This window comes from Rhinopithecus roxellana, chromosome 17 (assembly GCF_007565055.1).
Source record: "Rhinopithecus roxellana isolate Shanxi Qingling chromosome 17, ASM756505v1, whole genome shotgun sequence".
NCBI classification, from domain to species: domain Eukaryota; kingdom Metazoa; phylum Chordata; class Mammalia; order Primates; family Cercopithecidae; genus Rhinopithecus; species Rhinopithecus roxellana.
This window is the reverse complement of record NC_044565.1, coordinates 5,648,241-5,671,659: the sequence shown is the minus strand read 5'-3', so window position 1 is coordinate 5,671,659 and position 23,419 is coordinate 5,648,241. Positions and strand designations below refer to the sequence as shown.

Below are 23,419 nucleotides of genomic sequence, written 5' to 3'. Positions count from 1 at the left end.
GCGAAATCTTACTGCATCCTCCACCTCCTGGGTTCAAGCGATTCTCCTGCCCCAGCCTCCCGAGTAGCTGGGACTAACGCAATCACCACCACGCCTGGCCAATTTTTTGTATTTTTTTTTTTTTTTTGGGCGGAGACTGGGTTTCACTATGTTTGCCAGGCTGGTCTCGAACTCCTGACCTGGAGTGATCCTCTTGCCTCGACCTCCCGGAGTTCTGTGATTACAGGCGTGAGCTCCCTCGCCGGCCTAGACTCGGCTACTTTTGAATCAAGAAATCCAGAAGTTTCTAGACTGTGAACTTGCTCTTTACTATGGACATTCACCACCTGCAACTTCCCAGGGGTTCTCTGTCTCGCCCCACACTGTGAGGACCCCCTTACCAAACAGAATTCCAGGGCGCGGGCTCTTCGCGGGATCTGAGCTATTCGCCGGCGTCCTGAGTTGCTTGGGTTCACTCCCCGACCCCTGTGTCCCTGCCTGAGTCCTGCCTTGTGTTTTCGATTCTGTTTGTCAGGGGCCCTAGCGTGGGGCTTCTCTGTGGGAGAGCAGGAGGGAAGCGGTGAGGGGCGATTCCGGAGGAGGCAGAGTCCCGGGTGTCCGTGGGAAGCTCCAACGCCGGGCAACGGGACGGCTACCCTGGGCTGTGATACAGTCCAGGATCTTCGCTAAGGCACCTGCTGGAGGCTCCGCCTGGGTCCCGGGACCCTGACTGCGCCCGGCGGCTGCTGGCGAGGAGGCGGGGCCGAGGCGAGGGCGGGGCCCAGGCGGGGGGCGGGGAAGGAGGGGCGGGATCTGTTTGGTGGGCGGGGCTTCTGGATGGGCGGGGCTGCCGGCTCTGAGGTCTGAGCCGGGCTCCCGGCGGAGGAAGCTGACGACTCCTAGAGGTTCAGTGCGCGAGCCCGAAGTTGGGCCTGGAAAGGGGCACCGCCCTCCAGGTTCTGGTGGATGGGGAGTGAGGGGAAGGACAAAAGCGGCACAGGGAATAGCATGACATGGGCCGGGGGCAGGGCGCATTTGGAAAGGGGCGAGGAGAGGACAGTGGCCTCTGGCACGACGGCAGTGGGCCTGGAGAGGCAGTCGGGCCCCGTGGCGAAGAGCCTCCGCCCGGCGTAAGGAGCCGGGACTGTCTAGGAGGCAGTGGAGAGCCAAGCGCCTCCCGCCCAGGCTCGCGTGCTTGGAGTACCGGAGACTGCAGAACAAGAGAGGGTCTTCAGAAGACCCACGGCGTTCCACCGGGATGCGGAGGGGAACGGTTATTTGTACTTCTACATCATCTCTTTTGGATGTGTGTGTGTGTTGTTGTTGTTTTGCGACAGAATCTCTGTCACCCAGGCTGGAGTGCAGTGCTGATGTCGGCTCACTGCAGCCTCTGCCTCCTGGGCTCAAGTGATCCCCCGCCTCAGCCTCCCGAGTACCTGGGACCACAGGCGCCTGCCACCACGCCCGGCTAATTAAAAAAAAATTTTTTTTAGTCGACACAGAGGTCTGTGTTGCTCAGGCTGGTCTGAAACTCCTGGACTCAAACCATCCTGCCGCCTCGGCCTTCCGAAGTGCTGGGATTACATTCATGAGCCACTGCGCCCACCCGGTCTAAGTGTTTTATTTATTTGTTTGTTTTTATTTATTTATTTTTTTGAGACAGAGTCTTGTTCTGTCGCCCAGGCGGGAGTGCAGTGGCGCAATCTCAGCTGATTGCAAGCTCCGCCTCTAGGGTTCACGCCATTCTCCTGCCTCAGCCTCCCGAGCAGCTGAGACAGCTGAGACTACAGGCACCCGCCACCACGCCCGGCTAAATTTTTTTGTATTTTTAGTACAGACAGGGTTTCACCGTGTTAGCCAGGATGGTCTCGATCTCCTGACCTCGTGATCTGCCCGCCTCGGCCTCCCAAAGTGCTGGGATTACAGGAGTGAGCCACCGCGCCGGGTCAAGTGTTTTACTTTTTATGTTTTACAACAGCTTCTAATTTGCTACAAATAAACGTGCAGCATGTGGTGGGAGTGTTCAGGTGTTTACTGGTGCGGTGCGCAGGGAACGCGGTTCCAGGCGAGAGATGTGGAGGCCCAGAGGCAGAAGCCCCGTGGCGGCAGCGCGCGCAGGGGACCTGGGCTCCCAGGGCTGTGGCCCTCCTGCCCCAGGTCCAGTTCCAGGGGCGCGTCTGGCCCTTTGTTGCTGTCTTTTTAGGGTTCTTTCATGAGGGTCGGTTCTTAATTCTTTCTTTTCTCCCCAGAGAGGGTCTACTTGTTGTAAGAAGGAAGAGTCCACACCGCAGCTGTACACTTTGCACACATGATGAAAAGCGTCACTTTTGCAGCATTCCAGCTGGAGATGCGTGACCTTCAGTCTGCGGCGGGCGGCAGGGCGAGAGACTTGGACAGGAGGTGCATCTTGCCCAGGGAAGGCTGAACGAATGAGAGCTCGGTCCCTGGTGAGAAAGAGCCCAGAGCATGCGAGAGGCGGGCAGCAAAGGCTTCTCTGCAGCGGAGACGCGAGGGCGGCGACCTGCAGGGAGGCGGGGGCAGCGCCTGGGGCGCTCCAAGCTCTCGACCCCAAGGAAGCCCACGCTCGGGACCCGCGTGCTGCCACAGCCCCGGGGGCCTGGAGGGGCCCGTGCACCGAGCGGAGGACCCGGGACAAGCGCGGGGCGCTGCGGGGAACGGAAGGGAACGCGCGTGGTCTCCCCACCGCTGGCCCTCGACGCCTCCTGACACGTACTGCGGGCGCCCGGGTCCGGTCCTCAGTTGGCTCGAGCCGAATCCCGGCGCGCCAACGGCTCGATCTTGCCCGCCACGAGGCGGGGCTTCTTGCCCGGCAGGAAGGACTCGGCTGGCGCCTGCGGGCAACCCTAGAACTGAAGGCGCCGCAGCCGGGCTGTCCCGCTCTCCGGGGCCGCCGAGCGCACTGTCCTCCCGCGGCCCAGAGCGCCACCGGAAGTGCCTTGGGGGCGGGCCAGAAGTGGGGACTGCGGCGCTTCCGGCGCGCGGCGGGGCAGGGACCGTCGCGGGTGCAGTCCAGCTGCCCTGGATGCTGCGGCCCCGGATATTCTTGCTCTGGCGTCGATTCGGAAGGGTCAGGGAGCGGCCGAGGGAACGGGGTTGACACCGCCGTCCTGGCCGGCGCGTCCAGCACTCCCCTTGCAGCGCAGGCCCCAGCCGCTCTCGGGCGCGGCGTGGAGGAGGCGGCCCTGCAGGTGCATTCCCGGGGTGCCGACGCATGCGGGGCTTCCTGTGAGCTGAGGTCCCCCCGCAAGTCTTCAGGCCTTTGTAAGTTGTCAAATTTCCCACCGGCCCAGCTCATCGAGCCTCTTCCCAGCTGTGAACAGGAGAGCCTGTTACCTAATTCTTGCCGGTAAGGTACTTTCAAAAATCTGCTTCCAGACTAAAAAATTGGACTTTAAATACCTTTTTGCAAAATAGGCGGGGTCTCGCTATGTTTCCCAGGCTGGCCACCTACTCCTGGGCTCAAGCGATCCTCCCGCTCAGCCTCTCTGGCAGGCGGGATTACAGGCGGCTTAAATTAAATTTACTAATTAATTACTGTTTATTTACTTATTTTAAGACAGGGTCTCATTCTAACGCCCAGCTGGAGTGTAGTGGCGAAATCTCAGTTCACCCCAGCCTAGACCTGGGCTCAGGCAATCCTCCCACCTCAGCCTCCCTAGCAGCTGGGACTACAGACACCTACCGTCACACCTGGCTAATTTTTCGGCTTTTTGTAGAGACGGGTCTCACTATGTTGCCCAGGCTGGTCAGGAACTCCTGTACTCAGTCCTCCATCCTGAGCCTCTTGAAGTGCTAGGATTGCAAGTGTGAGCCACAGCACCCAGCCAAATTACATTTCTTAGTTGCACTTGAGGTGAGACTCTCCCAAAAAATGTATTGCTTATTGGTTTTTCTTCTTGGTGAATTACATATTCATGATCTTTGCCAATTTTCCTTCCTTTCTTATTAATATATAGAGATCTTTATCAGATAGGGATGAATCTTTGCATTGCACATATTTCCCCCTTTTTGGTTTTTGTTTTTTTACATTAAATTTTTTTATGTAGTTAAATTTGTTAGACATCTGATGTCAGGCTTAGAAAAATCATTCCTCAGTCCAAAACTTTACCATTCAAATAATTTGTTCTTTTTTTCTGGTTTAACATTTTTATATTCAAATCCTTATAACTATCAAGAAAATTTTAAAATCCATGGGAATTTCTTTAGCTATTTGAAGACTGCTGGAGAGCGTGAGCTTGCTCAGCATGGAGCTAGGAAGCTGTGGCCATGCCCACCTGTGCTCTGTGTCAGCCCCGGGTCGAGGGGAACCGGCAGAGCCTGGACCAGAGTTCCCGGGCATCCCGCAGAACACCGCTTCTGGGAGTGACTGTTGAGCCAGGACCTTGATTGCCAGGGACAGGGGTGGGCCCAGCTGGGTGTTGCAGCTCCCGCAGGGCCTATTCTGACCGTCTCCCCTGAAGGCATTCTGACCTCACTGCCCCAGCCCCTGTACCTAGCCCTGGCTGCGATTTATTTTCTTTTACCTCAGCAGAAATTGTTCTGACTGCTGGTGTTCTGCAAGGTGGAGCCAGGAGGAGAGCCCCCAGGGGCCAAGGAGAGCAGTACCCTGATGGAGGCCCTTGCAGGTGAGGGGACACGTCCACAGTCGGGCCCAGAGTTCCAGGGCAGGAATTGAACAGGAATATAGGAAAAACACCATGTCTCGGTCACTGGCGCAGAGCATATACTGTGTCCTCGGGCGCAGGGTGAGGGAGGGAGGTAAACACAGGCCCATCAGATCTCCTGGGCATGTTTGGTGACTGTCTTTGCCAGTGAACTGAGAGCTTTTGGTTAGAAAGTCTGGCGGCCCCAGGCTCTGCCTCTGGGAAGGCCTCGCTCAGTGCTTCTCAGCCTTGGCACTGTGGCTGTTTTGGAATGGATGAGTCTTTGTTGAGGGGCCATCCTGTGCATTGTGGGAGGTTCGGCAGCACCCTCGCCTCTGCCCACTTGCTGTCAGTAGCGCCCCCTCCCAGTTGTGACAACCATAAACATCTCCACACATTGTCAAATGTGCCCTTGGGACAGAATCACCCACATAAGAACGCTGTTTTATGTTTTGGGGCCACCCTGAGAGTGTGTCACAGCGACAGGCGGGAGGTGGGGTGGGTAGTACAGGCCCTGCTATGGGGTCTGGGATTGCCTCCATTGGAAAGGCATCCTCAGGGCCTGCAAGCTGGATCCAGTAGAGCTCCACTGTGTATGTGGCCCCTTCTCATTGTAGTTTTGGTTTTTTCCTCATAAGCAATACCTTTGAGTCAGTTCTTGAACTTCCAAGTCTGCAAACCACACAAGACCAGGGCTGGCCTCTGCCAAGGGCTTCTGTTCTGCGCACCACCCTGAGCCTCTCCCACCCCCTGGCTGCTCAGTGTCATGGGTCTGCAAGGGCAGAGAGAGGTGGGGACTGTTGACAGCAGCCTGCTCTCATCTGCCCTGGAACATCCCTGCCCCACCCCCACCTCCACAGGAGCTTCCATCACATCTGCACCCTCCACATTCTTGAAAGGTGCAGCTGGGACTCAGCCACTTCTCTTCCGCTGCCACAGCAGACTGCCTGCAGGCAGAGAAGTCCCGCTCAGTTGCTGTGCTGGCCTCGGGGGCCCCCGTCCTCCCACTGCCGCTCCTGGCTGAGCCCTCCTGCCTCCTATGCAGGCTGAGGTCAGCAGCTTTCTCACGTCCCAGGGTTTTGTCCCTACCCTTAAGCCTTTTTTCTAAATGGCCACATGGTCTGTCCCTGTGAGCCAGAGGAACCAAATCTCACCAGTGGCTTCACTGCCAGACAAGAACCACTGGTAATGCAGCCTGGTCCGGGCTGCTCAGCCCGGCCAGTGCCACCACCCAGCCAGTGCCACCGCCCGGCCGCATGGGTTGCTGCTGCCAGCTCGTAGTCCGGATTTCCTTTTTTTTTTTTTTTTTTAGACAAAGTCTTGCTCTGTCACCAGGCTGGAGTGCAGTGACACAAGCTCACTGCAGCCTCCACCTCCTGGGTTCAAGCGATTCTTCTGCCTCAGCCTCTCAAGTAGCTGGGACTACAGGTGTGTGCGCCAGCATGCCCGGATAATTCTTGTATTTTTAGTAGAGACGGGGTTTCACCATGTTAGCCAGGATGGTCTTCATCTCTTGACGTCGTGATCTGCCCGCCTTGGCCTCCCAAAGTGCTGGGATTACAGGCATGAGCCACCATGACCGGCCTCTTGGTCCGGATTTCTGAGTGAGGACACTCCTGTTTGCACGTAACAGAAGCCCTTAGAGTTTGGTGTTTGGGGGGAGTTGTTAAGGAGGCCACGTTGTCTCAGGGAGTCCAAGGTAAAAGGAATGAGCTGGGGCCATGGCTGGGTGTGGTGGCTCACACCTGTAATCCTAGCACTTTAGGAGACCGAGTTGGGAGGAGGGTTGAACCCAGGAGTTCAAGAGCAGCCTGGGCAACACATTGACACACTGTCTCTACAAAATATTTTAAAAAGAGCCTGGTGTGGTGGTGCTCGCCTGGAGTCCCACCTACTTGGGAGGCAGAGGGAAGATCACTTGAGCCCTGAGGCTGCAGTGAGCCATGATGGCACCACTGCTCTCCAGCCTGCGTGATAGAGCAAGACCCTGGCTCACAACAAAGGAAGGAAGGACAGACAGAAGGCAGAGCTGGGCCGTGGGCTCTGTTGGGTGCCACCATCCCCGCGCCTCCTGCTGCATCTGCCTCGCTCCTGTCCTGGCTTGCTGCCAGCAGTCTCTGGCCTCTTTTGCTTTCCCAGCTGCCCTGCAGAGTAAGGCAGTGCCCAGAGCCTGCGTTTCTGTCCCCAGGACTGGATGGGCTGAGACTGGAGATTTAGCCCCATTTCTAGCCCCGGTTAGCCTCGTTTCTGTATGTGTGTGTATTTATTTATTTATTTTGAGATGGAGTCTCACTCTGTCACCCAGGCTGGAGTGCAGTGGTGCAATCTCAGCTCACTGCAAGCTCCGCCTCCCGGGTTCACGCCATTCTCCTGCCTCAGCCTCCTGAGTAGCTGGGACTACAGGCACCCGCCACCATGCCCGGCTAATTTTTTATGTGTTTAGTAGAGACAGGGTTTCACCGTGTTAGCCAGGACGGTCTCGATCTCCTGACCTCGTGATTCACCTGCCTCAGCCTCCCAAAGTGCTGAGATTACAGGCATGAGCCACCGCACCCAGCCTTCTGTTTGTATATTTTTAAAATTCTATTTTTTTTTTAAGAGACAGGATCTCACTGTGTTGGCCAGGCTGGTCTCGAATTCCAAGTCTCAAGTGGTCCTCCTGCCTCAGCCTCCCAAAGTGTGGGGATTACAGGTGTGAGTCACCACGCCCAGCCCCACAGCCCCGCTTCTAGAGTGGCAGTGCAGGACTCTCATCCACCTCATAACCACAAGGGTTAAAAAGGTGGGGAGGAGAAAAAACTAGGCGGGCAAAATCAAAGGTGTCTTTGGCACACTGATGTCACCATCACTGTCATTGTCCTACCGTCACCACGATTGCCAGAGCCACCCTGGACTCACATTCTCTTGCATCTAAAATCGTTCCTGTCTGGCTTGTTTTTCAGTTGTGAAGGCTGCTTTCCTGGCGCAGGCCCCAAGTGGCAGCGGATCAGCCGAGGTGCAGGCAGCTCAGAGTACGGAGCCTGCACCACAGCCAGGCGCTCCCGAAGGAGAGGGCCACAGAGGGGGGCCTCCCCAGGCGCTGGGGTCTCTTGGCCTTTGTGAAAACGAGGAAGCCAGAGAGAGGCCCAGAGGTTCCCCTCGAGGTCCGGTCATTTCTGAGAAAACTGGAGAACAGAGTGGCCGCGAGTCAGACGTCCCTCCAAACTTAGGCCCGGGAGCAGAGGGTAGGGGCGGCTGGAAGGGGCGGCCTTTCCCGTGCAGCGCCTGTGGCCGCAGCTTCAAGTGCTCCTCGGACGCGGCGAAGCACCGGAGCATCCACTCCGGGGAGAAGCCGTACGAGTGCAGCGACTGCGGGAAGGCCTTCATCCACAGCTCGCACGTGGTCCGACACCAGCGGGCGCACAGCGGGGACAGGCCCTACGCGTGCGCCGAGTGCGGCAAGGCCTTCAGCCAGAGCTTCAACCTCCTGCGGCACCAGCGCGTGCACACGGGCGAGAAGCCCTACGCGTGCGCCGACTGTGGCAAGGCTTTCGGCCAGAGGTCGGACGCCGCCAAGCACCGCCGCACCCACACCGGGGAGAGGCTGTACGCGTGCGGCGAGTGCGGGAAGCGCTTCCTGCACAGCTCGAACGTGGTCCGGCACCGGCGGACCCACCACGGGGAGAACCCGTACGAGTGCCGGGAGTGCGGCCAGGCCTTCAGCCAGAGCTCCAACCTCCTCCAGCACCAGCGCGTGCACACGGGGGAGCGGCCCTTCGCCTGCCAGGACTGCGGCCGCGCCTTCAGCCGCAGCTCCTTCCTGCGCGAGCACCGCCGCATCCACACCGGGGAGAAGCCCCACGAGTGCGGCCACTGCGGGCGCGCGTTCCGGGCGCTGTCGGGCTTCTTCCGGCACCAGCGGCTCCACACGGGCGAGAAGCCGTTCCGCTGCACCGAGTGTGGCCGGGCCTTTCGCCTGAGCTTCCACCTCATCCAGCACCAACGGGTGCACGGCGCCGAGTGAGCCGGGGCTGCCGCTGAAGAGATGCTGCGGCCGGGCGGGCGTAAGGCCGAGGCCGGGTAAGTCCTGTCCGCACCATGCGCGGTGAGGAAGTAACAACCGGCTACTCGCCTGGTTCTCGGGCTGCAAAAGCCTCGCCCAGCCTGCATCTGCCTTGGCTTGGGAGCAGTCAGGAGAGACAGGGCTCGGAAACGGTGAGCGCTGCCCATGGGAGGCGATTCCCAGAGGCGGGGAGGTCTCGGGTCTGTCCCGACGGCCGCCCGCTGCTGAGACGCCTCCCCTCCCACGGTCAGCGGCAGCGAAGGTCTCATCTCCTGCTGGGGTGTGGTGGCCGGTGATTGAATGGGTCATTCCAACGCAGCCAGGCCTCCATCAAAACCCTGCATGAGACGAGGGCTGAGGGTCTCGAGCTTCAGGTTGGTGAAGGCGGGGTGGGGGGGCAGTTAGGAAGGGGGGCCTCGCGCCCTGCCCCCGTACCTCGCCGGCGAGCAGTTCATCCATGTCTTTCAACGCCTTTTCACAGCTGGTTGCTATGGTCCCGAGTTCTGTGTGCTATAAAATTATGGAACTTGGCCGGGCGCGGTGGCTCCTGCTTGTAATCCCAGCACTTGGGGAGGCCAAGGCGGGCGGATCACGCAGTCAAGAGATCGAGACCATCCTGACCAACATGGTGAAACCCTGTCTCTACTAAAAATACAAAAATTAGCTGGGCGTGGTGGCACGCGCCTGTAATCCCAGCTACTCGGGAGCCTGAGTAGCCTAACTGGGAGGCCCCCCCAGTAGAGGCAGACTGACACCCCACACGGCCGGGTACCCCTCTGAGATGAAATGTCGAGAGGAACGATCAGGCAGCAACATTTGCTGTTCAGCAATATTCACTCTTCGGCAGCCTCCGCGGCTGATGCCCAGGCAAACAGGGTCTGGAGTGGGCCTCCAGCAAACTCCAACAGACCTGCAGCTGAGGGTCCTGACTGTTAGAGGGAAAACTAACAAACAGGAAGGACACCCACACAAAACCCCATCTGTACATCACCATCATCAAAGACCAGAGGCAGATAAAACCACAAAGATGGGGAAAAACAGAGCAGAAAAGCTGAAAATTCTAAAACTCAGAGCGCCTCTCCCCCTCCAAAGGAACGCAGCTCCTCGCCAGCAGCAGAACAAAGCTGGACAGAGAATGACTTTAACAAGTTGAGAGAAGACTTCAGATGATCAAACTTCTCCGAGCTAAAGGAGGAAGGTCAAACCCATCACAAAGAAGCTAAAATCCTTGAAAAAAGATTAGACGAATGGCTAACTAAAATAACCAAGGTAGAGAAGTCCTTAAATGACCTGATGGAGGCCGGGCGCGGTGGCTCAAGCCTGTAATCCCAGCACTTTGGGAGGCTGAGGTGGGCGGATCACGAGGTCAGGAGATGGAGACCATCCTGGCTAACACGGTGAAACCCCGTCTCTACTAAAAAATACAAAAAAATAGCCGGGCGAAGTGGCGGGCGCCTGTAGTCCCAGCTACTCGGGAGGCTGAGGCAGGAGAATGGCGTAAACCCGGGAGGCGGAGCTTGCAGTGAGCCGAGATCGCGCCACTGCACTCCAGCCTGGGCGACAGAGCGAGACTCCGTCTCAAAAAAAAAAAAAAAAAAAAAAAAAACGACCTGATGGAGCTGAAAACCATGGCACAAGAACTATGTGACGAATGCATAAGTTTCAGTAGCCGATTTGATCAACTGGAAGAACGGGTATCAGTGATTGAAGATCAGATGAAGGAAATGAAGTAAGAAGTTTAGAGAAAAAAAGAGTAAAAATAAATGAACAAAGCCTCCAAGAAATATGGGACTATGTGAAAAGATCAAATCTACATCTCACTGGTGTACCTGAAAGTGATGGGGAGAATGGAACCAAGTTGGAGGACACTCTGCAGGATATTATCCAGGAGAACTTCCCAAACCTAGCAAGGCAGGTCAACATTCAAATTCAGGAAATACAGAGAAGGCCACAAAGATACTCCTCGAGAAGAGCAAGCCCAAGACACATAACTGTCAGATTCACCAAAGTTGAAATGAAGGAAAAAATGTTAAGGGCAGCCAGAGAGAAAGGTCGGGTTACCCACAAAGGGAAGCCCATCAGACTAACAGCGGATCTCTCGGCAGAAAATCTACAAGCCAGAAGAGAGTGGGGGCCAATATTCAACATTCTTAAAGAAAAGAATTTTCAACCCAGAATTTCATATCCAGCCAAACTAAGCTTCATAAGTGAAGGAGAAATAAAATCCTTTACAGACAAGCAAATGCTGAGAGATTTTGTCACCACCAGGCCTGCCCCTACAAGAGCTCCTGAAGGAAGCACTAAACATGGAAAGGAACAACCAGTACCAGCCATTGCAAAAACATGCCAAAATGTAAAGACCATCGAGGCTAGGAAGAAACTGCATCAACTAACGAGCAAAATAACCAGCTAACATCCTAATGACAGGATCAAATTCACACATAACAATATTAACCTTAAATGTAAGTGGGCTAAATGCTCCAATTAAAAGACACAGACTGGCAAATTAGATAAAGAGTCAAGAGCCATCAGTGTGCTGTATTCAGGAGACCCATCTCATGTGCAGAGACATACATAGGCTCAAAATAAAGGGATGGAGGAAGATCAACCAAACAAATGGAAAACAAAAAAAAAACAAGGGGTTGCAATCCTCTTCTCTGACAAAACAGACTTTAAACCATCAAAGATCAAGAGAGACAAAGAAGGCCATTACATAATGGTAAAGGGATCAATTCAACAGGAAGAGCTAACTCTCCTAAATATATATGCACCCAATACAGGAGCACCCAAATTCATAAAGCAAGTCCTTAGAGACCTACAAAGAGACTTAGACTCCCATACAATAATAATGGGAGACTTCAACACCCCACTGTCAACATTAGACAGATCAACGAGACAGAAAGTTAACAAGGATATCCAGGACTTGAACTCATCTCTGCACCAAGCGGACCTAATAGACATCTATAGAACTCTCCACCCCAAATCAACAGAATATACATTCTTTTCAGCACCACATCGCACTTATTCCAAAATTGACCACATAATTGGAAGTAAAGCACTCCTCAGCAAATGTAAAAGAACAGAAATTATAACAAACTGTCTCTCAGACCACAGTGCAATCAAATTAGAACCCAGGATTAGGAAACTCACTCAAAACTGCACAACTACATGGAAACTGAACAACCTGCTCCTGAATGACTACTGGGTACATAACGAACTGAAGGCAGAAATAAAGATGTTCTTTGAAACCAATGAGAACCAAGACACAACATACCAGAATCTCTGGGACACATTTAAAGCAGTGTGTAGAGGGAAATTTATAGCACTAAATGCCCACAAGAGAAAGCTGGAAAGATCTAAAATTGACACTCTAACATCACTATTAAAAGAACTAGAGAAGCAAGAGCAAACACATTCAAAAGCCAGCAGAAGGCAAGAAATAACTAAGATCAGAGCAGAACTGAAGGAGATAGAGACAAAAAAAAACCCTTCAAAAAAATCAGTGAATCCAGGAGCTGGTTTTTTGAAAAGATCAACAACATTGATAGACCGTTAGCAAGACTAATAAAGAAGAAAAGAGAGAAGAATCAAATGGACACAATAAAAAATGATAAAGGGGATATCACCACCAATCCCACAGAAATACAAACTACCATCAGAGAACACTATAAACACCTCTATGCAAATAAACTAGAAAATCTAGAAGAAATGGATAAATTCCTGGACACATACACCCTCCCAACACTAAACCAGGAAGAAGTTGAATCTCTGAATAGACCAATAACAGGCTCTGAAATTGAGGCAATAATTAACAGCTTACCAACCAAAAAAATCCAGGACCAGACGGATTCACAGCCGAATTCTACCAGAGGTACAAGGAGGAGCTGATACCATTCCTTCTGAAACTATTCCAATCAATAGAAAAAGAGGGAATCCTCCCTAACTCATTTTATGAGGACAGCATCATCCTGATAACAAAGCCTGGCAGAGACACACACAAAAAAAAGAGAATTTTAGACCAGTATCCCTGAGGAGCATCGATGCAAAAATCCTCAATAAAATACTGGCAAACCAAATCCAGCAGCACATCAAAAAGCTTATCCACCATGATCAAGTGGGCTTCATTCCTGGGATGCAAGTCTGGTTCAACATACGCAAATCAATAAACCTAATCCATCATATAAACAGAACCAAAGACAAAAACCACATGATTATCTCAATAGATGCAGAAAAGGCCTTTGACAAAATTCACCAGCTCTTCATGCTAAAAACTCTCAATATGTTAGGTATTGATGGGACGGATCTCAAAATAATAAAAGATATTTATGACAAACCCACAGCCAATATCATACTGAATGGGCAAAAACTGGAAGCATTCCCTTTGAAAACTAGCACAAGACAGGGATGCCCTCTCTCACCACTCCTATTCAACACAATATTGGAAGTTCTGGCCAGGGCAATCAGGCAGGAGAAAGAAAGAAAGGGTATTCAATTTGGAAAAGAAGAAGTCAAAGTGTCCCTGTTTACAGATGACATGATTGTATATCTAGAAAACACCATCATCTCAGCCCAAAATCTCCTTAGGCTGATAAACAACTTCAGCAAAGTCTCAGGATACAAAAATCAATGCGCAAAAATCACAAGTATTCTTATACACAAATAACAGACAAACAGAGAGCCAAATCATGAGTGAATTCCCATTCACAGTTGCTTCAAAGAGAATAAAATACCTAGGAATCCAACTTACAAGGGATGTGAAGGATCTCTTCAAGGAGAACTACAAACCACTGCTCAACGAAATAAAAGAGGGCACAAACAAATGGAAAAACATTCCATGCTCACGGATAGGAAGAATCAATATCGTGAAAATAGCCATACTGCCCAAGGTAATTTATAGATTCAGTGCCATCCCCATCAAGCTACCAATGACTTTCTTCACAGAATTGGAAAAAAACTAAAGTTTATATGGAACCAAAAAAGAGCCCACATTGCCAAGTCAATCATAAGCCAAAAGAACGAAGCTGGAGGCATCACGCTACCTGACTTCAAACTATACTACAAGGCTACAGTAACCAAAACAGCATGGTACTGGTACCAAAACAGAGATATAGACCAATGGAACAGAACAGAGCCCTCAGGAATAATACCACACATCTACAACCATCTGATCTTTGACAAACCTGACAAAAACAAGAAATGGGGAAAGGATTCCCTATTTAATAAATGGTGCTGGGAAAACTGGCTAGCCATATGTAGAAAACTAAAACTGGATCCCTTCCATACACCTTATACAAAAATTAATTCAAGATGGATTAAAGACTTAAATGTTAGACCTAAAACCGTGAAAACCCTAGAAGAAAACCTAGGCAATACCATTCAGGACATAGGCATGGGCAAGGACTTCATGTCTAAAACACCAAAAGCAAAGGCAACAAAAGCCAAAATTGACAAATGGGATCTAATTAAACTAACAAGCAGCTTCTGCACAGCAAATGAAACTACCATCAGAGTGAAAAGGCAACCTACAGAATGAGAGAAAATTTTTGCAATCTATTCATCTGACAAAGGGCTAATATCCAGAACCTACAAAGAACTCAAACAAATTTACAAGAAAAAAACAACCCTATCAAAAAGTGGGCGAAGAATATGAACAGACACTTCTCAAAAGAAGACATTTATGCAGCCAACAGACACATGAAAACATACTCATCATCACTGGCTATCAGAGAAATGCAAATGAAAACCACAATGAGATACCATCTCACACCAGTTAGAATGGCGATCATTAAAAAGTAAGGAGACAACAGGTGCTGGAGAGGATGTGGAGAAATAGGAACACTTTTACACTGTTGGTAGGACTGTACACTAGTTCAACCATTGTGGAAGACAGTGTAGCGATTCCTCAAGGATCTAGAACTAGAAATACCATTTGACCCAGCCATCCCATTACTGGGTATATACCCAAAGGATTATAAATCATGCTGCTATAAAGACACACGCACATGTATGTTTGTTGTGGCACTCTTCACGATAGCAAAGACTTGGAACCAACCCAAATGTCCATCAATGACAGACTGGATTAAGAAAATGTGGCACATATACACCATGGAATACTATGCAGCCATAAAAAAGAATGAGTTCATGTCCTTTGTAGGGACATGGATGAAGCTGGAAACCATCATTCTCAGCAAACTATTGCAAGGACAAAAAACCAAACACCACATGTTCTCACTCATGGGTGGGAACTGAACAACGAGAACACTTGGACACAGGAAGGGGAACATCACCGGGGCCTATTATGGGGAGGGGGAGGGGGAGGGATAGCATTAGAAGATATACCTAATGTAAATGACGAGTTAATGGGTGCAGAACATCAACATGGCACATGTATACATATGTAACAAACCTGCACGTTGTGCACATGTACCCTAGAACTTAAAGTATAATTTTAAAAAATTTTTAAAAAAGAATAGTTGTATTAGAAATAGATTATAGATATATGAATATTATTAATCAATTTGTAGCATTATTCTTTATTCCAATATAATAATAATCCTTGCTCTACAATTATAACCTAGGAAAAACCAGGCCATACAGAGATAGGAGCTGAAGGGGCACAGTGAGCAGTGACCAGAAGTGTGTGAGCCCTCTGTCCTGCCTGGACAGGGCCACTAGAGGGCTCCTTGGTCTAGCGGTAACGCCAGTGCCTGGGAAGGCGCCCGTTACTTAGCAGACCGAGAAAGGGAGTCTCCCTTTCCCCGGGGGAGTTAGAAAAGACTCTACTCCTCCACCTCTTGTGGAAGCCGCAGCCTCTGGAGGCCTAACCGTCTCCCTGTGATGCTGTGCTTCAGCGGTCACGCTCCTGTTTCACATTCATGTTCCGCTCTGTACACCTGGTCTGCCTTCTAGATAGCAGTAGCAGAATTAGTGAAAGTACTAAAAATCTTTGAAATGCATAGAAATAATGGCATAAGCTGTCCTCTCTCTCTCTGCCCCAGCTGCCAAGTAGGGAAGGGCCCCCCGTCTGGTGGACACGTGACTTGCATGACCTTACCTATCACTGGAGACGACTCACATTCCTGACCCTGCCCTTTTCCCTTGTATCCAATAAATAACAGCGCAGCCAGGCGTTCGGGGCCACTACCGGTCTCCGCGTCTTGGTGGTAGTGGTCCCCCGGGCCCAGCTGTCTTTTGTCTTTGTTGTGTGTCTTTATTTCTATGATCTCTCGTCTCCGCACACGGGAAGAAAAACCCACAGACCCTGTAGGGCTGGTCCCTACACCGCCTGGCAGAGGAGAGAGCGGCAGAGGGTCCTGCGTGGCAGAGGAGAGGGCCGCAGAAGGTCCAGCGTGGCAGAGGAGGGAGCGGCAGAGGGTCCCGCGTGGCAGAGGAGAGGGTGGCAGAGGGTGCTGCGTGGCAGAGGAGGGGGCCGCAGAAGGTCCAGCGTGGCAGAGGAGGGGGCCACAGAGGGTCCCGCGTGGCAGAGGAGAGGGCGGCAGAGGCTCCCACATGGCAGACGAGAGGGTGGCAGAGGGTGCTGCGTGGCAGAGGAGGGGGCTGCAGAAGGTCCAGCGTGGCAGAGGAGGGGGCCACAGAGGGTCCTGCGTGGCAGAGGAGAGGGCAGCCGACAGGCAGCTCTGGGAGGATACAGGGTTCGGAAACCGAGGCAGGAGGCCATCGTTAAGAGCTATGTACAGAGAGTGTGGATGTGATGAAAACTAAACAGGGGCCATTGGGCTTAGTGGCCAGGCAGTAACTTGCCCTTCCTGAGTTCCAGGCACGGAAGAACTTGGTGAAGAGTCCAGGCCCCTGCTGAGAGGGTGGCACGTGCGCAAATGTGGAATCCTTGCCGAAGGTGCTCAGCCTCACAGCACACGAAGGTGTTTCTCCTCCCCCGTCGAGCAGGAACCGGGGATCCAGGCTCAGACGCTGATTGGATGTGACAGCCCAGCGGACTCCGTGCTCGGGGGTGGAGGCAGTGCTTCAAAGGACAGGGCAGGCGTCAGGGACTTTTCTTTTTCTTTGAGATGGGGTCTTGCTCTGTTGCCCAGGCTGGAGTGCAGGGGCACAATCACAGCTCACTGCAGCCTCAACCTCTGCTCAAGCGATCCTCTGGCCTCAGGCCTCTAAAATGCCAAGATCCGAGGTGTGAGCCACTGTGCCTGGCCTGGGGACTTTTTCTATAGTGACGCATAAACACTTCACACAACATTTTATTGTACAAAATTCCCCAATACTGCTTTAATAGTGAAAAAAAAAGAAAAAAAAAAAACACAAAAGAAGTTTCAACACAGACACAGCTCGTCATTAGAATTCAAAGTCTTCTCCTGCCATGGCGAGAGCCCAGGCGAACCTCTCCCGCTGTGTTTTGCTGTAGATCTTCTCCACTGGCACCCTGAACCGCTTGCACCTGCGGGAGGCAGTGTCAGCCCAGGCAGGTGGGCAACTCACCCACCTTGAAGGCCAGGTCAGGGCACTGGGGAAGGGTGAGCGTCCTCCGTGCAGCAGGGACACCAGAACCGGCTGCAGTAGCTGGGGCCTGCTCCTCTAGGCCTGCCCCACCCCACGCATGCCGCCACCCTGGAGCATCAGCGAGGTGTCAGAGACAACCTGCTGTGGCCCAGGTGTCCACTGAGCAGGGCGCCCAGCCACCTTCCACTCCCACTGGGCAGGCTAAGCTCCACAGGCCCTGCTGATGACTCCGAGTCCCAGGCCGCTGGCAGCACCCCCACCTCACCCTGTCCATCCCAACGCTGGCAGCACCCCCACCTCACCCTGTCCATCCCAACGCTGGCAGCACCCCCACCTCACCCTGTCCATCCCAACGCTGGCAGCACCCCCACCTCACCCTGTCCATCCCAACGCTGGCAGCACCCCCACCTCACCCTGTCCATCCCAACGCTGGCAGCACCCCCACCTCACCCTGTCCATCCCAACGCTGGCAGCACCCCCACCTCACCCTGTCCATCCCAACGCTGGCAGCACCCCCACCTCACCCTGTCCATCCCAACGCTGGCAGCACCCCCACCTCACCCTGTCCATCCCAACGCTGGCAGCACCCCCACCTCACCCTGTCCATCCCAACGCTGGCAGCACCCCCACCTCACCCTGTCCATCCCAACGCTGGCAGCACCCCCACCTCACCCTGTCCATCCCAACGCTGGCAGCACCCCCACCTCACCCTGTCCATCCCAACGTTCAGGGCAGGGAGAACTGATGACACAGGACGCAGCATCAGGGTCCCTGTCACAGGGAGGGCCTGTGCTGACCCCAGGGGACACAGGGGACAGGAGCAATGCTGGGACTGAACAGAGGCCTCCTGGAAAACCCAGGCCCCCCAGAGGCCACAGCTGGGAACTGAGACCCCGGGCACACGTACCAGGCAATGCTGATCCTGGGGTCCAGGTAGTTGAGCTTGGACGTGCCCAGAGCCACCTGCTTGTTCTCCTCCTTGTCCGTGGCCTGCACACTCAGCCACGCCAGCTGCTCCTGCAGCTTCTCCAGGAGCCGCCTCTTCTTCTCCAGGACACTGGCAAGAGAAGAGGCTGCAAGGCCCTGCGCCGGACTAGTGCCACCTGAGGAGACCTGCACTTCTCCCGCCCTGCCGCCTTCCCTCCCGGTGCAGCCCCGTCCTTAGCACTGTCGTCAGTCATCACAGCAAAAGACCAGCCAGGATCAAAGGCTGAAGCCCAGCCCCACCCCAGCTGCCAAGTCAGATACGGAGGAGCACCCTGGGCAGAGGGTGAGCAGCCCATCAGGACCTGACTCACAGGAGGGTGAGCAGCCCGTCAGCACCTGACTCAAAGGAGGGTGAGATGCTCGACACAACAGACTGAGGCCGGCCCAAACAGGACGAGGGCAGCGAGACTAGGCCCAAGAAAGCAAACACAAATGCCCTTTCACTTCCGGGAAGCCGCTCAGCCTTCCTTCCTGACCCCTTAGGGAAAGCAAATTTCAACACAGAGATGCCCCTTCCACATTACTCGTACCCTCCAATGCCACAACATCACCCATGCACGCAACCTTTGACCCCAACTCTTCTAGGAATTTTTGCCACAAACACACTCAAACATGCGTGGAAAGACACTTGCACCTGCGGAAATGCAGCCGAGAAGGGGGCAGCCCGCCGAGCTGGAAGCACAGGCCCTGGGAAGTGCCTTCCCAGCATGAGCCACATCCCCAAGGGCAGAGGGGCACATGAGGGGCTGCTGTTGATGTGAAAAAAAGGAGGGAAAACAGGGAGAGCCAGCATGCACACACAGTCCTTCTGGAAATGCCTACGAAATTTCTTTTGTCTTTTTTTTTTTTTTTTTTTTGAGACAGAGTCTTTGTCACCCAGGCTGGAGTGCAGTGGCACAATCTCAGCTCCCTGGAACCTCTGTCTCCCAGGTTCAAGTGATTCTCCTGCCTCCTGAGTAGCTGGGACTACAGGCATGTGCCACTACGCCCGGCTACTTGTTTTTTGTTTTTTGTTTTTTTTTTTGGTATTTTTAGTAGAGATGGGGTTTCACCATGTTGGCCATGATGGTCTCAAACTCCCAACCTCAAGTGATCTGCCTGCCTCGGCCTCCCAGAGTGTTGGGATTACAGGCGGGAGCCACCGTGCCAGGCCAGGAAATGCTAAAGAAATTTCACAGCAGTTGCCTCTGGGGACAGGAGGTCAGGGGTGGGTTACAGCCTTATTTTTCACTGAATACCCTTTGGTCCAATGGACATTTCCTTCACACATGCCACTATTAAAAACAGACCCCTGCATCTCAGGATGCTCGTCCTGAAGAGAAAAGTTTTACCCTTTAAGAACCACAGCCATGCCAAGAGCAGTGGCTCACACCTGTAATCCCAGCACTTTGGGAGGTCGAGGCGGGCGGATCACAAGGTCAGGAGATTGAGACCATCCTGGCTAACAACATGCTCATGAATACAGAAGCAAAAACCTCAACAAAATATCAGCAAACTGAATCCAGCAATGGACAAAAATGATTACACAATAGGATCAAGTAGGATTTATCCCAGGAATGCAAGGATGGTTTCACATCTGATAATCAATTAGTATAATACATCCTATTAATATAAGGGAGGGACAAAAACAAGATCTCAACAGGTGCAGAAAAACCATTTGACAAAATCCAATGCTCTTCATGATTAAAAAAGACCTCAACAAACTAGGAATAGAAGTAAATTTTGTTAACTTGACAAACAACTTCTGTGAAAAACCTACAGTTAACATCGTATTCCGTGATAAAAGCATGAGAATTTTGCCCCCAGTATCAGGAATAAGGCAAGGATGCCCACTCATGTCCAGTGCACTGGAGATTCCTGCCAGGTCCATAATGCAAAAATATGAAATAAAAGGCATATGATTGGAAAAGAAGTAAAACTATCTCTGTTTGCATACAATATGGCCTTTATAGATACAGTCCTAAGGGCCAGGCACGGTGGCTCATAGTTGTAATCTCAGAGCTCTGGGAGGCCAAGGCAGGATTGCTTAAAGCCAGGAGTTCAAGAGTAGCTTGGGCAACATACAAAAATTTTCTTAGTGTAAAAATTAGCCAGGTGTGGCAGTTCACACCTGTGGTCCCAGCTACTCAGGAGGCTGAGACATCTGGCTGTCCACATACAAGAGGATGACCCTGGGCCCTTCCCTCAGATCACACATAAAAATTAACTCAGAACCAATGACCTAAATGTAAGAGTAAACCTATAAACCTCTTAGGAGAAAACAGAGAAATCTATCTTCATGGCCTTGGGTTAAGCAAAGCCTTCTCAGACGTGACACAAAAATAAGCTACAAAAGAAAAAAAAAAAAAAAAACAGATGAACTGGACTCATTCAAATCTTAAAATATGTCACAGGACACCAACAAGAAAGAACAAAGACATTGCCGGGCGCGGTGGCTCAAGCCTGTAATCCCAGCACTTTGGGAGGCCTGAGGTGGTTGGATCACCTGAGGTCAGGAGTTCAAGACCAGCCTGACCGACATGGTGAAACCCCGTCTCTACTGAATTACAAAAATTAGCCAGGTGTAGTGGTGTGTGTCTGTAGTCCCAGCTACTCGGGAGGCTGAGGCAGGAGAATTGCTTGAACCCAGGAGGCAGAGGTTGCAGTGAGGCAAGATCGCGCCACTGCACTCTAGCCTCGGTGACAGAGCAAGACTCCATCTCAAAAAAAAAAGGGGGGGGGGTGGTGCCGGGCACGGTGGCTCATGCCTGTAATCCCAGCACTTTGGGAGGCCGAGGTGGTTGGATCACCTGAGGTCAGGAGTTCAAGACCAGCCTGACCGACATGGTGAAACCCCGTCTCTACTAAAATACAAATAATTAGCTGGGCAGGGTGGTGGCGGCTATAATCCCAGCTACTCAGGAGCCTGAGGCAGGAGAATTGCTTGAACCCAGGAGGCAGAGATTGCAGCGAGCCGAGATCACGCCATTGCACTCCAGCCTGGGCCACAGAGCAACACTCTGTCTCCAAAGGAAAAGAAAAGAAAGAAAGAACAAAGCCAGCCCAAGAGTGGGAGGAGCGTCGGCGAGCTCCGCCAAGTCGGTAATAAAGCGACCACCCGGCCGACACGGACAGAGGGTCTGAGCAGTCATTGTCCAGAGACAATACGGAAACGGGCAACAAGCACCTGCCGAGAGCACCCGCGATGCGACGCACTTCACACCCACTGGGCTCTGATCCACACATGGAAAACTGACCCTACAGTGGCGCCGGGACAGAGGAGTCGGGGCCCTCACGTGCTGCTGGTGAGGAGGGGATGGTGCCGCCGCCCTGGAGAAGAGTCTGGCACCTTCTTCTCATTTCCTGACCCCACAAAGACAATCACAAACCTCCTCGGCGGCCAGGGTCTCCTCCTCCCACGGCTCCGTATGTCCCACTCTTGTCCACAAGGCATAGAGTTTGTATTTTGAAAACTCACAAAATTGGCCAGGCGCGGTGGCTCAGGCCTGTAATCCCAGCATTTGAGATGCCGAGTCAGGAGGATCACTTGAGGCCAGGAGTTTGACCAGCCTGGCCAACATGGAGAAACCCCGTTTCTACTAAATAAATGAATTAACCGGGCATGGTGGTGCACGCCTGTAATCCCAGCTACTTGGGAGGCTGAGGTAGGAGAATCACTTGAACCTGGGAGGTTTTTATAAAAATAAAAAATCACAAAATAACAATTGAAGAGGAAAACAAAACTGGCCTTGGGAAGGCGGGTCCGAAGCTGCCACATCTGGGTTGGGACAGGGCTCCAGGAGAAGGCATCTGAGGTCACGGGTACTCACCTCCTGGACTTGCCATCCCCTTGGGCTTTGTGCTCGGCCCTTGCCTTCCTCAGCTCTGCCCTGGCCTCAGCCACCTGCTCCTTCTTCGCCTGGATCTGCAGGGAAAGGGTCCAGACAGGGCTGCCCCTCCCCGTCCTGCACCAGCCGCTGCACCCACACCCTCCCACACCCTCCATGCCCACCACGGCTGGCGCCCCGGCCTGTGCCGAGGCTCCGGGAAGCGGGGAAGGGTCCCTCAAGGGCTGGGCTGGGGGCTCTCCTGGGAGCTGCTACCTTGGTCTGGAGATTCTGCATCGACTTCTCAAACGTGCTGGAGGTCGCTCGCTGATGGTTGCAGAGAATGACCACGGCTCGGTTGGCTCGGTTGTAGGATAAGATCTTGGCTGCTATGCTGTCCTCGGCTGAGAGGCACGGGCTGTCAGAAGCAGCACCCACGGGCCGGCCGCCCTCCCTGTCTGCCCTGAGTCGGACTTACTCAACGCGCCACACAGCACAGCCCCTGCCACTCACACAGGCACCCACTGGGATGGGGAGAGCGAGGGCCAAGGGTCAGTGACCCTCCGAGGTGGCCCCGAGAGCAGGGCCCAGGTGTGGCCACAGCACAGGTAGCACCACCCAGGCCTTCCAAAGCCCTGTAGCAAGGAGGAGGCTACAGGAGTACAGCCACCTGGACAGGCGAGTCTGCAGGGCCCTGCCTGTCACAAGTCCCCAGCACCTGGCTTTCCCTGGCAACATCCCCTCAAGGTACCACGTTGTCTCCATTTTCCAGTCAGGAACGAGATTCAGAGAACGTAAGCACTGGCCCCAGGCACCTGCTGGAGCGGCCACTCCTTCACGCCCCTCCTGCGCAGCCCACCCAACTCTGGAAGTGCGTCCCCAGGGGGCCCAGCACCTTCGTTTCCTCTCCCAGGCCCAGCCTCGGCCCCTACGTCCTCACCCAGAATCTCCTGCCTCCCTCGGTGGAGCGAGCATCTCTGCTGGGGCTGTCACCGGGATGCCAGCTAGCTCCTTCACATCCCACAGCCCAGCGCTGCCCCAGCTCCCAAGGGTGTCCCCAGGGCAGCACAGCACCGGCCTCTGAGGCCCACGGGCGCACACAAAACACATGCCGAGCATCAGTGCCCCTGAGTGCCCGGACTCGGTGCCGCCTCCAGGAAGCCCTGCTTGGGGAGTGCGGAGGGCACCGGGGTGGGAGGCACCCTCTGGACGAGTCCGTGCGTCTGATCTGCCTGGACATCACCACGGAGCAGCCCGGACATCACCACGGAGCAGCCCAGACATCACGGAGTAGGGGCAGCGCCAAGGGCAGAGAGAGGAGAGGCCCTCGCCGAGCTTAGATGGCATCCCCAGGTTGATGGCAGGGGACTAAGAGCAGAAGCTCTAAGCTCTAAGAGCAGAAGCTGAGGCAGGGGCTGCCGACAGAGGCCCAGAGGTCAGAGTGCTCAGACAGCTGAGGGCGGGAGGGG

At 53.4% G+C, this 23,419-nt stretch overlaps 2 protein-coding genes across 9 annotated transcripts in view; one reads left to right on the top strand and one right to left on the bottom strand.

Annotated features, from left to right (window-relative positions):
- Positions 1 to 3,041: 3,041 nt before the first annotated feature.
- The window catches only part of ZNF696 (zinc finger protein 696), a 22,880-nt gene continuing 2,502 nt past the window's right edge, over positions 3,042 to 23,419 (top strand). The window contains exons 1-4 of one of the 5 annotated variants that reach the window (XR_750372.2): positions 3,181 to 3,346; positions 4,532 to 4,625; positions 7,586 to 8,702; positions 16,463 to 16,760. Coding sequence is in view for 2 of the 5 variants with exons in the window: in XM_010385498.2 (XP_010383800.1) it covers positions 4,610 to 4,625; positions 7,586 to 8,646 (1,077 nt within the window). In the remaining 3 variants the exon portion in view is untranslated. Of the gene's footprint in view, positions 3,347 to 4,528; positions 4,626 to 7,585; positions 9,318 to 16,462; positions 16,761 to 23,419 lie in introns of those variants that run through there. The other 4 variants (XR_004054365.1, XM_010385498.2, XR_004054364.1 and 1 more) reach the window with 4 other exon arrangements.
- TOP1MT (DNA topoisomerase I mitochondrial) overlaps positions 16,897 to 23,419 on the bottom strand; it is a 22,435-nt gene continuing 15,912 nt past the window's right edge. For all 4 annotated transcript variants that reach the window (XM_030921248.1, XM_030921251.1, XM_030921249.1 and 1 more), the window contains 4 exons: positions 22,227 to 22,354; positions 21,954 to 22,048; positions 18,065 to 18,214; positions 16,897 to 17,095 (listed from right to left, as the gene is read on the bottom strand). In XM_030921248.1, the coding sequence (XP_030777108.1) occupies positions 16,993 to 17,095; positions 18,065 to 18,214; positions 21,954 to 22,048; positions 22,227 to 22,354 (476 nt within the window). In that variant the 3' untranslated portion in view covers positions 16,897 to 16,992. The remainder of the gene's footprint in view (positions 17,096 to 18,064; positions 18,215 to 21,953; positions 22,049 to 22,226; positions 22,355 to 23,419) is intronic.